This window comes from Oncorhynchus masou, unplaced genomic scaffold, assembly GCF_036934945.1.
Source record: "Oncorhynchus masou masou isolate Uvic2021 unplaced genomic scaffold, UVic_Omas_1.1 unplaced_scaffold_3129, whole genome shotgun sequence".
Classification (NCBI taxonomy): domain Eukaryota; kingdom Metazoa; phylum Chordata; class Actinopteri; order Salmoniformes; family Salmonidae; genus Oncorhynchus; species Oncorhynchus masou.
This window is the reverse complement of record NW_027009546.1, coordinates 1-13,638: the sequence shown is the minus strand read 5'-3', so window position 1 is coordinate 13,638 and position 13,638 is coordinate 1. Positions and strand designations below refer to the sequence as shown.

At 45.5% G+C, this 13,638-nt stretch overlaps 1 protein-coding gene across 1 annotated transcript in view; it reads left to right on the top strand.

Moving 5' to 3' along the window:
- Positions 1 to 13,631, top strand: part of LOC135534206 (lysine-specific demethylase phf2-like) — a gene marked incomplete at its 3' end in the record, with an annotated part of 41,761 nt that extends 28,130 nt beyond the window's left edge. Inside the window, exons 5-9 of the mRNA XM_064961296.1 lie at positions 2,879 to 2,952; positions 3,269 to 3,392; positions 13,164 to 13,193; positions 13,334 to 13,363; positions 13,536 to 13,631. Of these exons, the coding sequence (XP_064817368.1) occupies positions 2,879 to 2,952; positions 3,269 to 3,392; positions 13,164 to 13,193; positions 13,334 to 13,363; positions 13,536 to 13,631 (354 nt within the window). The remainder of the gene's footprint in view (positions 1 to 2,878; positions 2,953 to 3,268; positions 3,393 to 13,163; positions 13,194 to 13,333; positions 13,364 to 13,535) is intronic.
- Between the last annotated feature and the right edge of the window lie 7 nt (positions 13,632 to 13,638).

The following is a 13,638-nucleotide window of genomic DNA, read 5'->3' as shown; positions in this document are numbered from 1 at the left end:
CATCAGGTTAGTGCACTCTGAAGTAGGGACCATCAGGTTAGTGCACTCTGAAGTAGGGACAGACTCTATTCATACCATCAGGTTAGTGCACTCTGAAGTAGGGACCATAAGGTTAGTGCACTCTGAAGTAGGGACAGACGCTTTTCATACCATCAGGTTAGTGCACTCTGAAGTAGGGACTATCAGGTTAGTGCACTCTGAAGTAGGGACAGACCCTATTCATACCATCAGGTTAGTGCACTCTGAAGTAGGGACAGACGCTTTTCATACCATCAGGTTAGTGTACTCTGAAGTAGGGACTATCAGGTTAGTGCACTCTGAAGTAGGGACAGACCCTATTCATACCATCAGGTTAGTGCACTCTGAAGTAGGGACAGACGCTTTTCATACCATCAGGTTAGTGTACTCTGAAGTAGGGACTATCAGGTTAGTGCACTCTGAAGTAGGGACAGACCCTATTCATACCATCAGGTTAGTGTACTCTGAAGCAGGGACCATCAGGTTAGTGTACTCTGAAGTAGGGACAGACCCTATTCATACCATCAGGTTAGTGTACTCTGAAGTAGGGACCATCAGGTTAGTGCACTCTGAAGTAGGGACAGATCCTATTCATACCATCAGGTTAGTGTACTCTGAAGTAGGGACCATTAGGTTAATGCACTCTGAAGTAGGGACAGACACTATTCATACCATCAGGTTAGTGCACTCTGAAGTAGGGACCATCAGGTTAGTGCACTCTGAAGTAGGGACAGATCCTATTCATACCATCAGGTTAGTGTACTCTGAAGTAGGGACCATCAGGTTAGTGCACTCTGAAGTAGGGACAGATCCTATTCATACCATCAGGTTAGTGCACTCTGAAGTAGGGACAGACCCTATTCATACCATCAGGTTAGTGCACTCTGAATCAGGGACAAGAAATCTTCAAACCATCACATCAGAATCAGAAATCTGTTCAGGGCTAGATTAGTTATTCTCACAAATCACACCTATTATTATGTTGTCACCACATTCACATTGGGACTAGAATCAGAACTGTTCTGATGTTGTCACATTGGGACTAGAATCAGACCTGTTCTGATGTTGTCACATTGGGACTAGAATCAGACCTGTTCTGATGTTGTCACATTGGGACTAGAATCAGGCCTGTTCTGATGTTGTCACATTGGGACTAGAATCAGACCTGTTCTGATGTTGTCACATTGGGACTAGAATCAGGCCTGTTCTGATGTTGTCACATTGGGACTAGAATCAGACCTGTTCTGATGTTGTCACATTGGGACTAGAATCAGACCTGTTGTCACATTGGGAATAACATCAGACCTGTTCTGATGTTGTCACATTGGGACTAGAATCAGACCTGTTGTCACATTGGGAATAGAATCAGACCTGTTCTTATGTTGTCACATTGGGAATAGAATCAGACCTGTTGTCACATTGGGAATAGAATCAGACCTGTTCTGATGTTGTCACATTGAGAATAGAATCAGACCTGTTCTGATGTTGTCACATTGGGAATAGAATCGGACCTGTTGTCACATTGGGAATAGAATCAGACCTGTTGTCACATTGGGAATAGAATCAGACCTGTTCTGATGTTGTCACATTGAGAATAGAATCAGACCTGTTCTGATGTTGTCACATTGGGACTAGAATCAGACCTGTTGTCACATTGGGAATAGAATCAGACCTGTTCTGATGTTGTCACATTGAGAATAGAATCAGACCTGTTCTGATGTTGTCACATTGGGAATAGAATCGGACCTGTTGTCACATTGGGAATAGAATCAGACCTGTTGTCACATTGGGAATTGAATCAGACCTGTTCTGATGTTGTCACATTGAGAATAGAATCAGACCTGTTCTGATGTTGTCACATTGGGACTAGAATCAGACCTGTTGTCACATTGGGAATAGAATCAGACCTGTTCTTATGTTGTCACATTGGGAATAGAATCAGACCTGTTGTCACATTGGGAATAGAATCAGACCTGTTGTCACATTGGGAATAGAATCAGACCTGTTCTGATGTTGTCACATTGGGAATAGAATCAGACCTGTTGTCACATTGGGAATAACATCAGACCTGTTCTGATGTTGTCACATTGGGACTAGAATCAGACCTGTTGTCACATTGGGAATAGAATCAGACCTGTTCTTATGTTGTCACATTGGGAATAGAATCAGACCTGTTGTCACATTGGGAATAGAATCAGACCTGTTGTCACATTGGGAATAGAATCAGACCTGTTCTGATGTTGTCACATTGAGAATAGAATCAGACCTGTTCTGATGTTGTCACATTGGGAATAGAATCGGACCTGTTGTCACATTGGGAATAGAATCAGACCTGTTGTCACATTAGAACAGACCTGTTCTGATGTTGTCACATTGAGAATAGAACTAGACCTGTTCTGATGTTGTCACATTTCATATTAGAATCAGACCTGCTCCTGATGTTGTCACATTGGGAATAGAATCAGACCTGTTCTGATGTTGTCACATTGGGAATAGAATCAGACCTGTTCTGATGTTGTCACATTGGGAATAGAATCAGACCTGTTGTCACATTGGGAATAGAATCAGACTCTGTTCTGATGTTGTCAGGACCTGTTCTGATGTTGTCACATTGAGAATAGAATCAGACCTGATGTTGTCACATTGGGAATAGAATCAGACCTGTTCTGATGTTGTCACATTGGGACTAGAATCAGACCTGTCTTTATGTTGTCACATTGGGACTAGAATCAGACCTGTTGTCACATTGGGAATAGGAATCTAGACCTGTTGTCACATTGGGAATAGAATCAGACCTGTTCTGATGTTGTCACATTGAGAATAGAAGTGTAGAATGTGTGTTTACTGTGTCTGTTTCCAGGTTGGATCAACGCAGTTCTGACTCCAGTGGACACTCTGGCCTTTTCTGACACTTTGTCCAATAACTCCAAGGAGGTTAGATGCAGATGAGGTGAGCACATCATCAGTATCAACGAGACCTCCTGTGGCTTAGACTGTAGCTTTTAAGGTCAACTGCACTTCCTGATTTGGCCTATGTTTTAATTAACGCCCATGAAGAAATGCTCATATTGGTCCCATGACTGAATGGATTTATGCTACAAATGTGCTAAAATGTTAGCATGAAACTGGGGCCAGGAGAACCTAAACCAGCTATAGGATTGCTGGCATATCTTGTCCATAGACTGCTTACAGGGTAAGGAAACCAATATGCCATTTTAGGTGAACTATCCCTTTAAAAAATAATTTAAAGTGTGTTTTCCTCCACAGAGCATATGAGGTGGAGAAGCGTCTGAAGGTCAACTGTCTGACTCCGTTCCCCAACTTTGAGACGGCCTGTTGGTACGTGGGACGCCACCTGCTGGAGAGGTTCAAAGGTACATCACATTTTTTCTTTCTACAACTATTAGGTCTTTCAGGTTTGGTTTCAGTCTTCCTCTGCGTTCCTTTTCCTTTGCTTGTGATGCGTTTCCTGTTCCCCTCGTGGTGCTGGTCCGTTTCCTGTTCCTCTAGTGGTGCTGGTCCGTTTCCTGTTCCACTAGTGGTGCTGGTCCATTTCCTGTTCCTCTAGTGGTGCTGGTCCGTTTCCTGTTCCTCTAGTGGTGCTGGTCCGTTTCCTGTTCCTCTAGTGGTGCTGGTCCGTTTCCTGTTCCCCTCGTGGTGCTGGTCCGTTTCCTGTTCCTCTAGTGGTGCTGGTCCGTTTCCTGTTCCCCTCGTGGTGCTGGTCCGTTTCCTGTTCCTCTAGTGGTGCTGGTCCGTTTCCTGTTCCCCTCGTGGTGCTGGTCCGTTTCCTGTTCCTCTAGTGGTGCTGGTCCGTTTCCTGTTCCTCTAGTGGTGCTGGTCCGTTTCCTGTTCCTCTAGTGGTGCTGGTCCGTTTCCTGTTCCTCTAGTGGTGCTGGTCCGTTCCCTGTTCCTCTAGTGGTGCTGGTCCGTTTCCTGTTCCTCTAGTGGTGCTGGTCCGTTTCCTGGTCCTCTAGTGGTGCTGGTCCGTTTCCTGTTCCTCTAGTGGTGCTGGTCCGTTTCCTGTTCCTCTAGTGGTGCTGGTCCGTTTCCTGTTCCCCTCGTGGTGCTGGTCCGTTTCCTGTTCCTCTAGTGGTGCTGGTCCGTTTCCTGTTCCTCTAGTGGTGCTGGTCCGTTTCCTGTTCCTCTAGTGGTGCTGGTCCGTTTCCTGTTCCTCTAGTGGTGCTGGTCCGTTTCCTGTTCCCCTCGTGGTGCTGGTCCGTTTCCTGTTCCTCTAGTGGTGCTGGTCCGTTTCCTGTTCCCCTAGTGGTGCTGGTCCGTTTCCTGTTCCTCTAGTGGTGCTGGTCCGTTTCCTGTTCCTATAGTGGTGCTGGTCCGTTTCCTGTTCCCTCGTGGTGCTGGTCCGTTTCCTGTTCCCCTAGTGGTGCTGGTCCGTTTCCTGTTCCTCTAGTGGTGCTGGTCCGTTTCCTGTTCCTATAGTGGTGCTGGTCCGTTTCCTGTTCCCCTCGTGGTGCTGGTCCGTTTCCTGTTCCTCTAGTGGTGCTGGTCCGTTTCCTGTTCCTCTAGTGGTGCTGGTCCGTTTCCTGTTCCTCTAGTGGTGCTGGTCCGTTTCCTGTTCCCCTAGTGGTGCTGGTCCGTTTCCTGTTCCCCTCGTGGTGCTGGTCCGTTTCCTGTTCCCCTCGTGGTGCTGGTCCGTTTCCTGTTCCTCTAGTGGTGCTGGTCCGTTTCCTGTTCCTCTAGTGGTGCTGGTCCGTTTCCTGTTCCCCTTGTGGTGCTGGTCCGTTTCCTGTTCCTCTAGTGGTGCTGGTCCGTTTCCTGTTCCCCTTGTGGTGCTGGTCCATTTCCTGTTCCTCTAGTGGTGCTGGTCCGTTTCCTGTTCCTCTAGTGGTGCTGGTCCGTTTCCTGTTCCTCTAGTGGTGCTGGTCCGTTTTCTGTTCCTCTAGTGGTGCTGGTCCGTTTCCCGTTCCTCTAGTGGTGCTGGTCCGTTTCCTGTTCCTCTAGTGGTGCTGGTCCGTTTCCTGTTCCTCTAGTGGTGCTGGTCCGTTTCCTGTTCCTCTAGTGGTGCCGGTCCGTTTCCTGTGCCTCTAGTGGTGCTGGTCCGTTTCCTGTATGTCTATTGACTCTGTACCGGTATCCCCTGTATATAGCCTCCACATTAACTCTGTACCGGTACCTCCTGTATATAACCTCCACATTGACTCTGTACTGGTACCCCCTGTATATAACCTCCACATTGACTCTGTACTGGTACCCCCTGTATATAGCCTCCACATTGACTCTGTACTGGTACCCCCTGTACATAACCTCCACATTGACTCTGTACTGGTACCCCCTGTATATAGCCTCCACATTGACTCTGTACCATAACACCCTGTATATAGCCTCCACATTGACTCTGTACTGGTACCCCCTGTATATAGTCTCCACATTGACTCTGTACCATAACACCCTGTATATAACCTCCACATTGACTCTGTACCGTAACACCCTGTATATAGCCTCCACATTGACTCTGTACCATAACACCCTGTATATAGCCTCCACATTGACTCTGTACTGGTACCCCCTGTATATCGCCTCCACATTGACTCTGTACTGGTACCCCCTGTATATAGCCTCCACATTGACTCTGTACCGGTACTCCCTGTATATAACCTCCACATTGACTCTGTACCGTAACACCCTGTATATAGCCTCCACATTGACTCTGTACTGGTACCCCCTGTATATAGTCTCCACACTGACTCTGTACCGTAACACCCTGTATATAACCTCCACATTGACTCTGTACCGTAACACCCTGTATATAGCCTCCACATTGACTCTGTACTGGTACCCCCTGTATATAGTCTCCACACTGACTCTGTACCGTAACACCCTGTATATAACCTCCACATTGACTCTGTACCGTAACACCCTGTATATAGCCTCCACATTGACTCTGTACCATAACACCCTGTATATAGCCTCCACATTGACTCTGTACTGGTACCCCTGTATATAGCCTCCACATTGACTCTGTACCGTAACACCCTGTATATACAGTGCCTTGCGAAAGTATTCGGCCCCCTTGATCTTTGCGACCTTTTGCCACATTTCAGGCTTCAAACATAAAGATATAAAACTGTATTTTTTTGTGAAGAATCAACAACAAGTGGGACACAATCATGAAGTGGAACGACATTTATTGGATATTTCAAACTTTTTTAACTAATCAAAAACTGAAAAATTGGGCGTGCAAAATTATTCAGCCCCCTTAAGTTAATACTTTGTAGCGCCACCTTTTGCTGCGATTACAGCTGTAAGTCGCTTGGGGTATGTCTCTATCAGTTTTGCACATCGAGATACTGAAATTTTTTCCCATTCCTCCTTGCAAAACAGCTCGAGCTCAGTGAGGTTGGATGGAGAGCTTTGGGGAACAGCAGTTTTCAGTTCTTTCCACAGATTCTCGATTGGATTCAGGTCTGGACTTTGACTTGGCCATTCTAACACCTGGATATGTTTATTTTTGAACCATTCCATTGTAGATTTTGCTTTATGTTTTGGATCATTGTCTTGTTGGAAGACAAATCTCCGTCCCAGTCTCAGGTCTTTTGCAGACTCCATCAGGTTTTCTTCCAGAATGGTCCTGTATTCGGCTCCATCCATCTTCCCATCAATGTTAACCATCTTCCCTGTCCCTGCTGAAGAAAAGCAGGCCCAAACCATGATGCTGCCACCACCATGTTTGACAGTGGGGATGGTGTGGTCAGGGTGATGAGCTGTGTTGCTTTTACGTCAAACATAACGTTTTTACGCCAAACATAAAGTTACATTTTGGTTTCATCTGACCAGAGCACCTTCTTCCACATGTTTGGTGTGTCTCCCAGGTGGCTTGTGGCAAACTTTAAACGACACTTTTTAAGGATATCTTTAAGAAATGGCTCTCTTCTTGCCACTCTTCCATAAAGGCCAGATTTGTGCAATATTCGACTGATTGTTGTCCTATGGACAGAGTCTCCCACCTCAGCTGTAGATCTCTGCAGTTCATCCAGAGTGATCATGGGCCTCTTGGCTGCATCTCTGATCAGTCTTCTCCTTGTATGAGCTGAAAGTTTAGAGGGACGGCCAGGTCTTGGTAGATTTGCAGTGGTCTGATACTCCTTCCATTTCAATATTATCGCTTGCACAGTGCTCCTTGGGATGTTTAAAGCTTGGGAAATCTTTTTGTATCCAAATCCGGCTTTTAACTTCTTCACAACAGTATCTCGGACCTGCCTGGTGTGTTCCTTGTTCTTCATGATGCTCTCTGCACTGTCATTAAACGTCTGCTTGGCGTTGTTCACAGATGATTATGTTCAAAAGGCCTGGCACAGTTACAATCACTAGTTCTCTTTTTTCTCTCTGTGTTTGAACTCTTCTCGGCTGGCCGGATAACTCTGTTTACGTTTCTACGCTTTGTCTCTCTGTTGTAATATGGCCAGATTGCCTTCTACTGATCACATTGCCACCATACTGTATGGGCTCTGGTCAATAGTTGTGCACTATGTAGGGAATACAGGTATTATCTCTGTGTGTTAGTCAAATCAGGGATTTATCCCATTATTTTCTAATGGAAATGAAATGATTCCCAATTCTATACGACAGAAAATAATTTCCGTTCTGCACATTTGTATCATTTCTGTTGTCTACGCAATCAGAAAGTTGAGTAATATTGCACCCCGATGAACAGACCTCAGGTAGAGCTGTGCTCTCTAACCTTTACCCCACCTACCCCATGCCTTACCCCTTCCCACCTGTCCAGGGTTCAATCTACTTTCTCTGCCTCTCTTTGCTTTGCGTTGAGCTACAGGACTGTTTCGCTAGCACAGACTGGAATATGTTCTGGGAATCATCCGATAACATTGAGGAGGGTACCACATCCTTCACCGGATTCATTAATAAGTACTTTGACAACGCAGTCCCCACTGTGACATAAACTCAGCAAAAAAGAAACGTCCCTTTTTCAGGACTGTCTTTCAAAGAAAAATTCAAAAAATCCAAATAACCATACAGATCTTCATTGTAAAGGGTATAAACATTGTTTCCCATGTTTGTTCAATGAACCATAAACAATGAATGAACATGCACCTGTGGAACGGTCATTAAGACACTAACAGCTTACAGACGGTAGACAATTAAGGTCACACTTATGAAAACTGTTATGAAGACACTCAAGAGGCCTTTCTACTTTCTACTGACTGATAAACACCAAAAGGAAGATGCCCAGGGTCCCTGCTCATCTGCGTGAACGTGCCTTAGGCTTGCTGCAAGCGGTACCGAAGCCCCAAGTCTAGGACCAAACGGCTCCTTAACAGCTTCTAAGTCCAAGCCATAAGATTGCTGAGCAATTAATCAAATGGCCACCAGATTTTTTACATTCACCCCCTCCATTTTGTTTTTTACACTGCTGCTACTCACTGTTTATTATCTACGCATAGTCACTTCACTCCGACCTAGATGTAGTAATTACCTCTAACCTGCACCTCTGCACATTGACTCGGTACCGGTACCCCCTGTATATAACCTCTACATTGACTCTGTACCGGTACCTCCTGTATATAGCCTCCACATTGACTCTGTACCGGTACCCCCTGTATATAGCCTCCACATTGACTCTGTACTGGTACCTCCTGTATATAGTCTCCACAATGACTCTGTACCGTAACACCCTGTATATAGCCTCCACATTGACTCTGTACCGGTACCTCCTGTATATAACCTCCACATTGACTCTGTACCGTAACACCCTGTATATAGCCTCCACATTGACTCTGTACCGTAACACCCTGTATATAGCCTCCACATTGACTCTGTACCATAACACCCTGTATATAACCTCCACATTGACTCTGTACTGGTACCCCTGTATATAGCCTCCACATTGACTCTGTACCGGTACCCCTGTATATAGCCTCCACATTAACTCTGTACCGGTACCTCCTGTATATAACCTCCACATTGACTCTGTACTGGTACCCCCTGTATATAACCTCCACATTGACTCTGTACTGGTACCCCTGTATATAGCCTCCACATTGACTCTGTACTGGTACCCCTGTACATAACCTCCACATTGACTCTGTACTGGTACCCCTGTATATAGCCTCCACATTGACTCTGTACCATAACACCCTGTATATAGCCTCCACACTGACTCTGTACCGGTACCCCTGTATATACCCTCCACATTGACTCTGTACCGTAACACCCTGTATATAGCCTCCACATTGACTCTGTACCATAACACCCTGTATATAGCCTCCACATTGACTCTGTACTGGTACCCCCTGTATATAGCCTCCACATTGACTCTGTACCGGTACCCCCTGTATATAGTCTCCACACTGACTCTGTACCGTAACACCCTGTATATAACCTCCACATTGACTCTGTACCATAACACCCTGTATATAGCCTCCACATTGACTCTGTACCATAACACCCTGTATATAGCCTCCACATTGACTCTGTACTGGTGCCCCCTGTATATAGCCTCCACATTGACTCTGTACCGGTACCCCCTGTATATAGTCTCCACACTGACTCTGTACCGTAACACCCTGTATATAACCTCCACATTGACTCTGTACCGTAACACCCTGTATATAACCTCCACATTGACTCTGTACCATAACACCCTGTATATAGCCTCCACATTGACTCTGTACTGGTACCCCCACATAGCCTCCACATTGACTCTGTACCGTAAACCCTGTATATAGACTCCACATTGACTCTGTACCGTAACACCTCTGTACATAGACTCCACATTGACTCTGTACTGGTACACCCTGTATAGCCTCCACATTGACTCTGTACCGGTACACCCTGTATATAGCCTCCACATTGACTCTGTACCATAACACCCTGTATAACCTCCACATTGACTCTGCGGTACTCCCTGTATATAGTCTCCCACACTGACCTGTACCATATAACCCTCCACATTGACTCTACTGGTACCCCTATATAACCTCCACATTGACTCTGTACCGGTACCCCTGTATATAGTCTCCACATTGACTCTCTACCATAACACCCTGTATATAGCCCACATTGACTCTGTACCGTAACACCCTGTATATAGTCATCCACATTGGACTGTACTGGTACACCCTGTATATAGTCTCCACATTGACTCTGTACTGGTACCCCTGTATAACCTCCACACTCTGTACCGTAACACCCTGTATATAGTCTCCACATTGACTCTGTACCATAACACCCTGTTTATAACCCCCGCATTGACTCTACTGGCACTCCCTGTATATAACCTCCACATTGACTCTGTACCATAACACCCTGTATATAACCTCCACATTGACTCTGTACCGGTACTCCCTGTATATAGTCTCCACACTGACTCGTACCGGTACCACCTGTATATAGCCTCCACATTGACTCTGTACTGGTACCCTCATACAGTGCCTTGCGAAAGCATATTCAGTCCCTTGAACTTTTGCCACATTTTTCAGGCTTCAAACATAAAGATATAAAACTGTATTTTTTGTGAAGAATCAACAACAAGTGGGACACAATCATGAAGTGGAACGACATTTATTGGATATTTCAAACTTTTTTAACTAATCAAAACTGAAAATTGGGCTGCAAAATTATTCAGCCCCGTAAGCAATACTTTGTAGCGCCACCTTTTGCTGCGATTACAGCTGTAAGTCGCTTGGGGTATGTCTCTATCAGTTTTGGACATCGAGATACTGAAATTTTTTCCCATTCCTCCTTGCAAAACAGCTCGAGCTCAGTGAGGTTGGATGGAGAGCATTTGTGAACAGCAGTTTTCAGTTCTTTCCACAGATTCTCGATTGGATTCAGGTCTGGACTTTGACTTGGCCATTCTAACACCTGGATATGTTTATTTTTGAACCATTCCATTGTAGATTTTGCTTTATGTTTTGGATCATTGTCTTGTTGGAAGACAAATCTCCATCCCAGTCTCAGGTCTTTTGCAGACTCCATCAGGTTTTCTTCCAGAATGGTCCTGTATTTGGCTCCATCCATCTTCCCATCAATTTTAACCATCTTCCCTGTCCCTGCTGAAGAAAAGCAGGCCCAAACCATGATGCTGCCACCACCATGTTTGACAGTGGGGATGGTGTGGTCAGGGTGATGAGCTGTGTTGCTTTTACGCCAAACATAACGTTTTGCATTGTTGCCAAAAAGTTCAATTTTGGTTTCATCTGACCAGAGCACCTTCTTCCACATGTTTGGTGTGTCTCCCAGGTGGCTTGTGGCAAACTTTAAACAACACTTTTAAGGATATCTTTAAGAAATGGCTCTCTTCTTGCCACTCTTCCATAAAGGCCAGATTTGTGCAATATACGACTGATTGTTGTCCTATGGACAGAGTCTCCCACCTCAGCTGTAGATCTCTGCAGTTCATCCAGAGTGATCATGGGCCTCTTGGCTGCATCTCTGATCAGTCTTCTCCTCGAGCTGAAAGTTTAGAGGGACGGCCAGGTCTTGGTAGATTTGCAGTGGTCTGATACTCCTTCCATTTCAATATTATCACTTGCACAGTGCTCCTTGGGATGTTTAAAGCTTGGGAAATCTTTTTGTATCCAAATCCGGCTTTAAACTTCTTCACAACAGTATCTCGGACCTGCCTGGTGTGTTCCTTGTTCTTCATGATGCTCTCTGCACTTTTAACGGAGACTATCACACTATCACTATCACACATTGACTCTGTACCGTAATACCCTGTATATAACCTCCACATTGACTCTGTACTGGTACCCCTGTATATAGCCTCCACATTGACTCTGTACCGGTACCCCCTGTATATAGCCTCCACATTGACTCTGTACCGGTACCCCTGTATATAGCCTCCACATTGACTCTGTACCGGTACCCCTGTATATTTACATTTACATTTAAGTCATTTAGCAGACGCTCTTATCCAGAGCGACTTACAAATTGGTGAATTCACCTTCTGACATCCAGTGGAACAGCCACTTTACAATAGTATAGTATATAGCCTCCACATTGACTCTGTACTGGTACCCCTGTATAGAGCCTCGTTATTGTTATTTTATGGTGTTACTTTTCATATTTTTTTACTTTAGTTTATTTGGTAGATATTTTCTTAACTCTTCTTGAACTGCACTGTTGGTTAAGGGCTTGTAAGTAAACATTTCACGGTTAGGTTTATTCGGTGCATGTGACAAATACATCTTGATTTGATATGATAGAATGCCAGTACTGGGGACTCTGTGACGAGTTGCTTAACATTCTTAAAAGCTTCCTCCTGCACTGCATGTGCATGTAGAGTCACTCTTGAGCAGGTCGTTGAGGGGTTTGTTGCCATTGGCTGGACCCAGTTGGTACCTGCCTAGGTAGTGAATCATACCCAGGATCCTCCTTAGATCAGACACTTTTCTTGGAGGCTCCAGCTGGGTAATGGCCTGGATTTTGGCCTCATCAAGACAAATGCCATCCTCGTCAGTATAGTGTCCAAGGTAGTTAAGCCATTTCTGACGCAGTAGACATTTGTCTGGGTTGACCTTCAAACCTGCTTTCTCCAGTGTGTATAGGGTGTTCTGGAGTCTCACTTCCTGATCCGCTGGCGTGTCTGAGTAGAAGTATATCATCAAAAAATGGCCACACCTTCTTGGTCCTTCAGGGGCTCTGTCATCTCGCCCGGAAGATGTCTGGGGAACTACTGATGCCAAATGGAAGTCTGTATAAATAGTATCTTCCAAAAGGCGTTATGAATGTGGTAAGCTTGGCACTCTCTCTGTCTAGTGGAATCTGCCAGAGGCCACTGGCTGCATCTGAAAGAGACAACACCTTGGCAGCAGCCAGCTTTGTCAGGATATCGTCTATGGTGGGTACAATGGATTTCTCCCTTTTCTCTGATTTGTTTAACCTTCTCAGGTTAGCACATACCCTCAGCTGGTCTTTGTTCTTCTTGGTTACCAGGACCATAGGAGCACACTGCTCAGTAGTCTCCCTGATCTCTGAGATCACACCACTCTGTAGGCTCCCTGATCTCTATGATCACACCACTCAGTAGTCTCCCTGATCTCTGAGATCACACCACTCTGTAGGCTCCCTGATCTCTATGATCACACCACGTTGTAGGCTCCCTGATCTCTGAGATCACACCACTCTGTAGGCTCCCTGATCTCTGTGATCACACCACTCTGTAGGCTCCCTGATCTCTGAGATCACACCACTCTGTAGGCGCCCTGATCTCTGTGATCACACCACTCTGTAGGCTCCCTGATCTCTGTGATCACACCACTATGTAGGCACCCTGATCTCTATGATCACACCACTCTGTAGTATCCCTGATCTCTATGATCACACCACTCTGTAGGCTCCCTGATCTCTGAGATCACACCACTCTGTAGGCTCCCTGATCTCTGTGATCACACCACTATGTAGGCTCCCTGATCTCTATGATCACACCACTCTGTAGTCTCCCTGAACTCTATGATCACACACACTGTAGTCTCCTGATCTCTATGATCACACCACTCTGTAGGCTCCCTGATCTCTGTGATCACACCACTCTGTAGGCTCCCTGATCTCTGAGATCACACCACTCTGTAGTCTCCTGATCTCTATGATCACACCACTCTGTAGTCTCCTGATCTCTGAGATCACACCACTCTGTAGGTT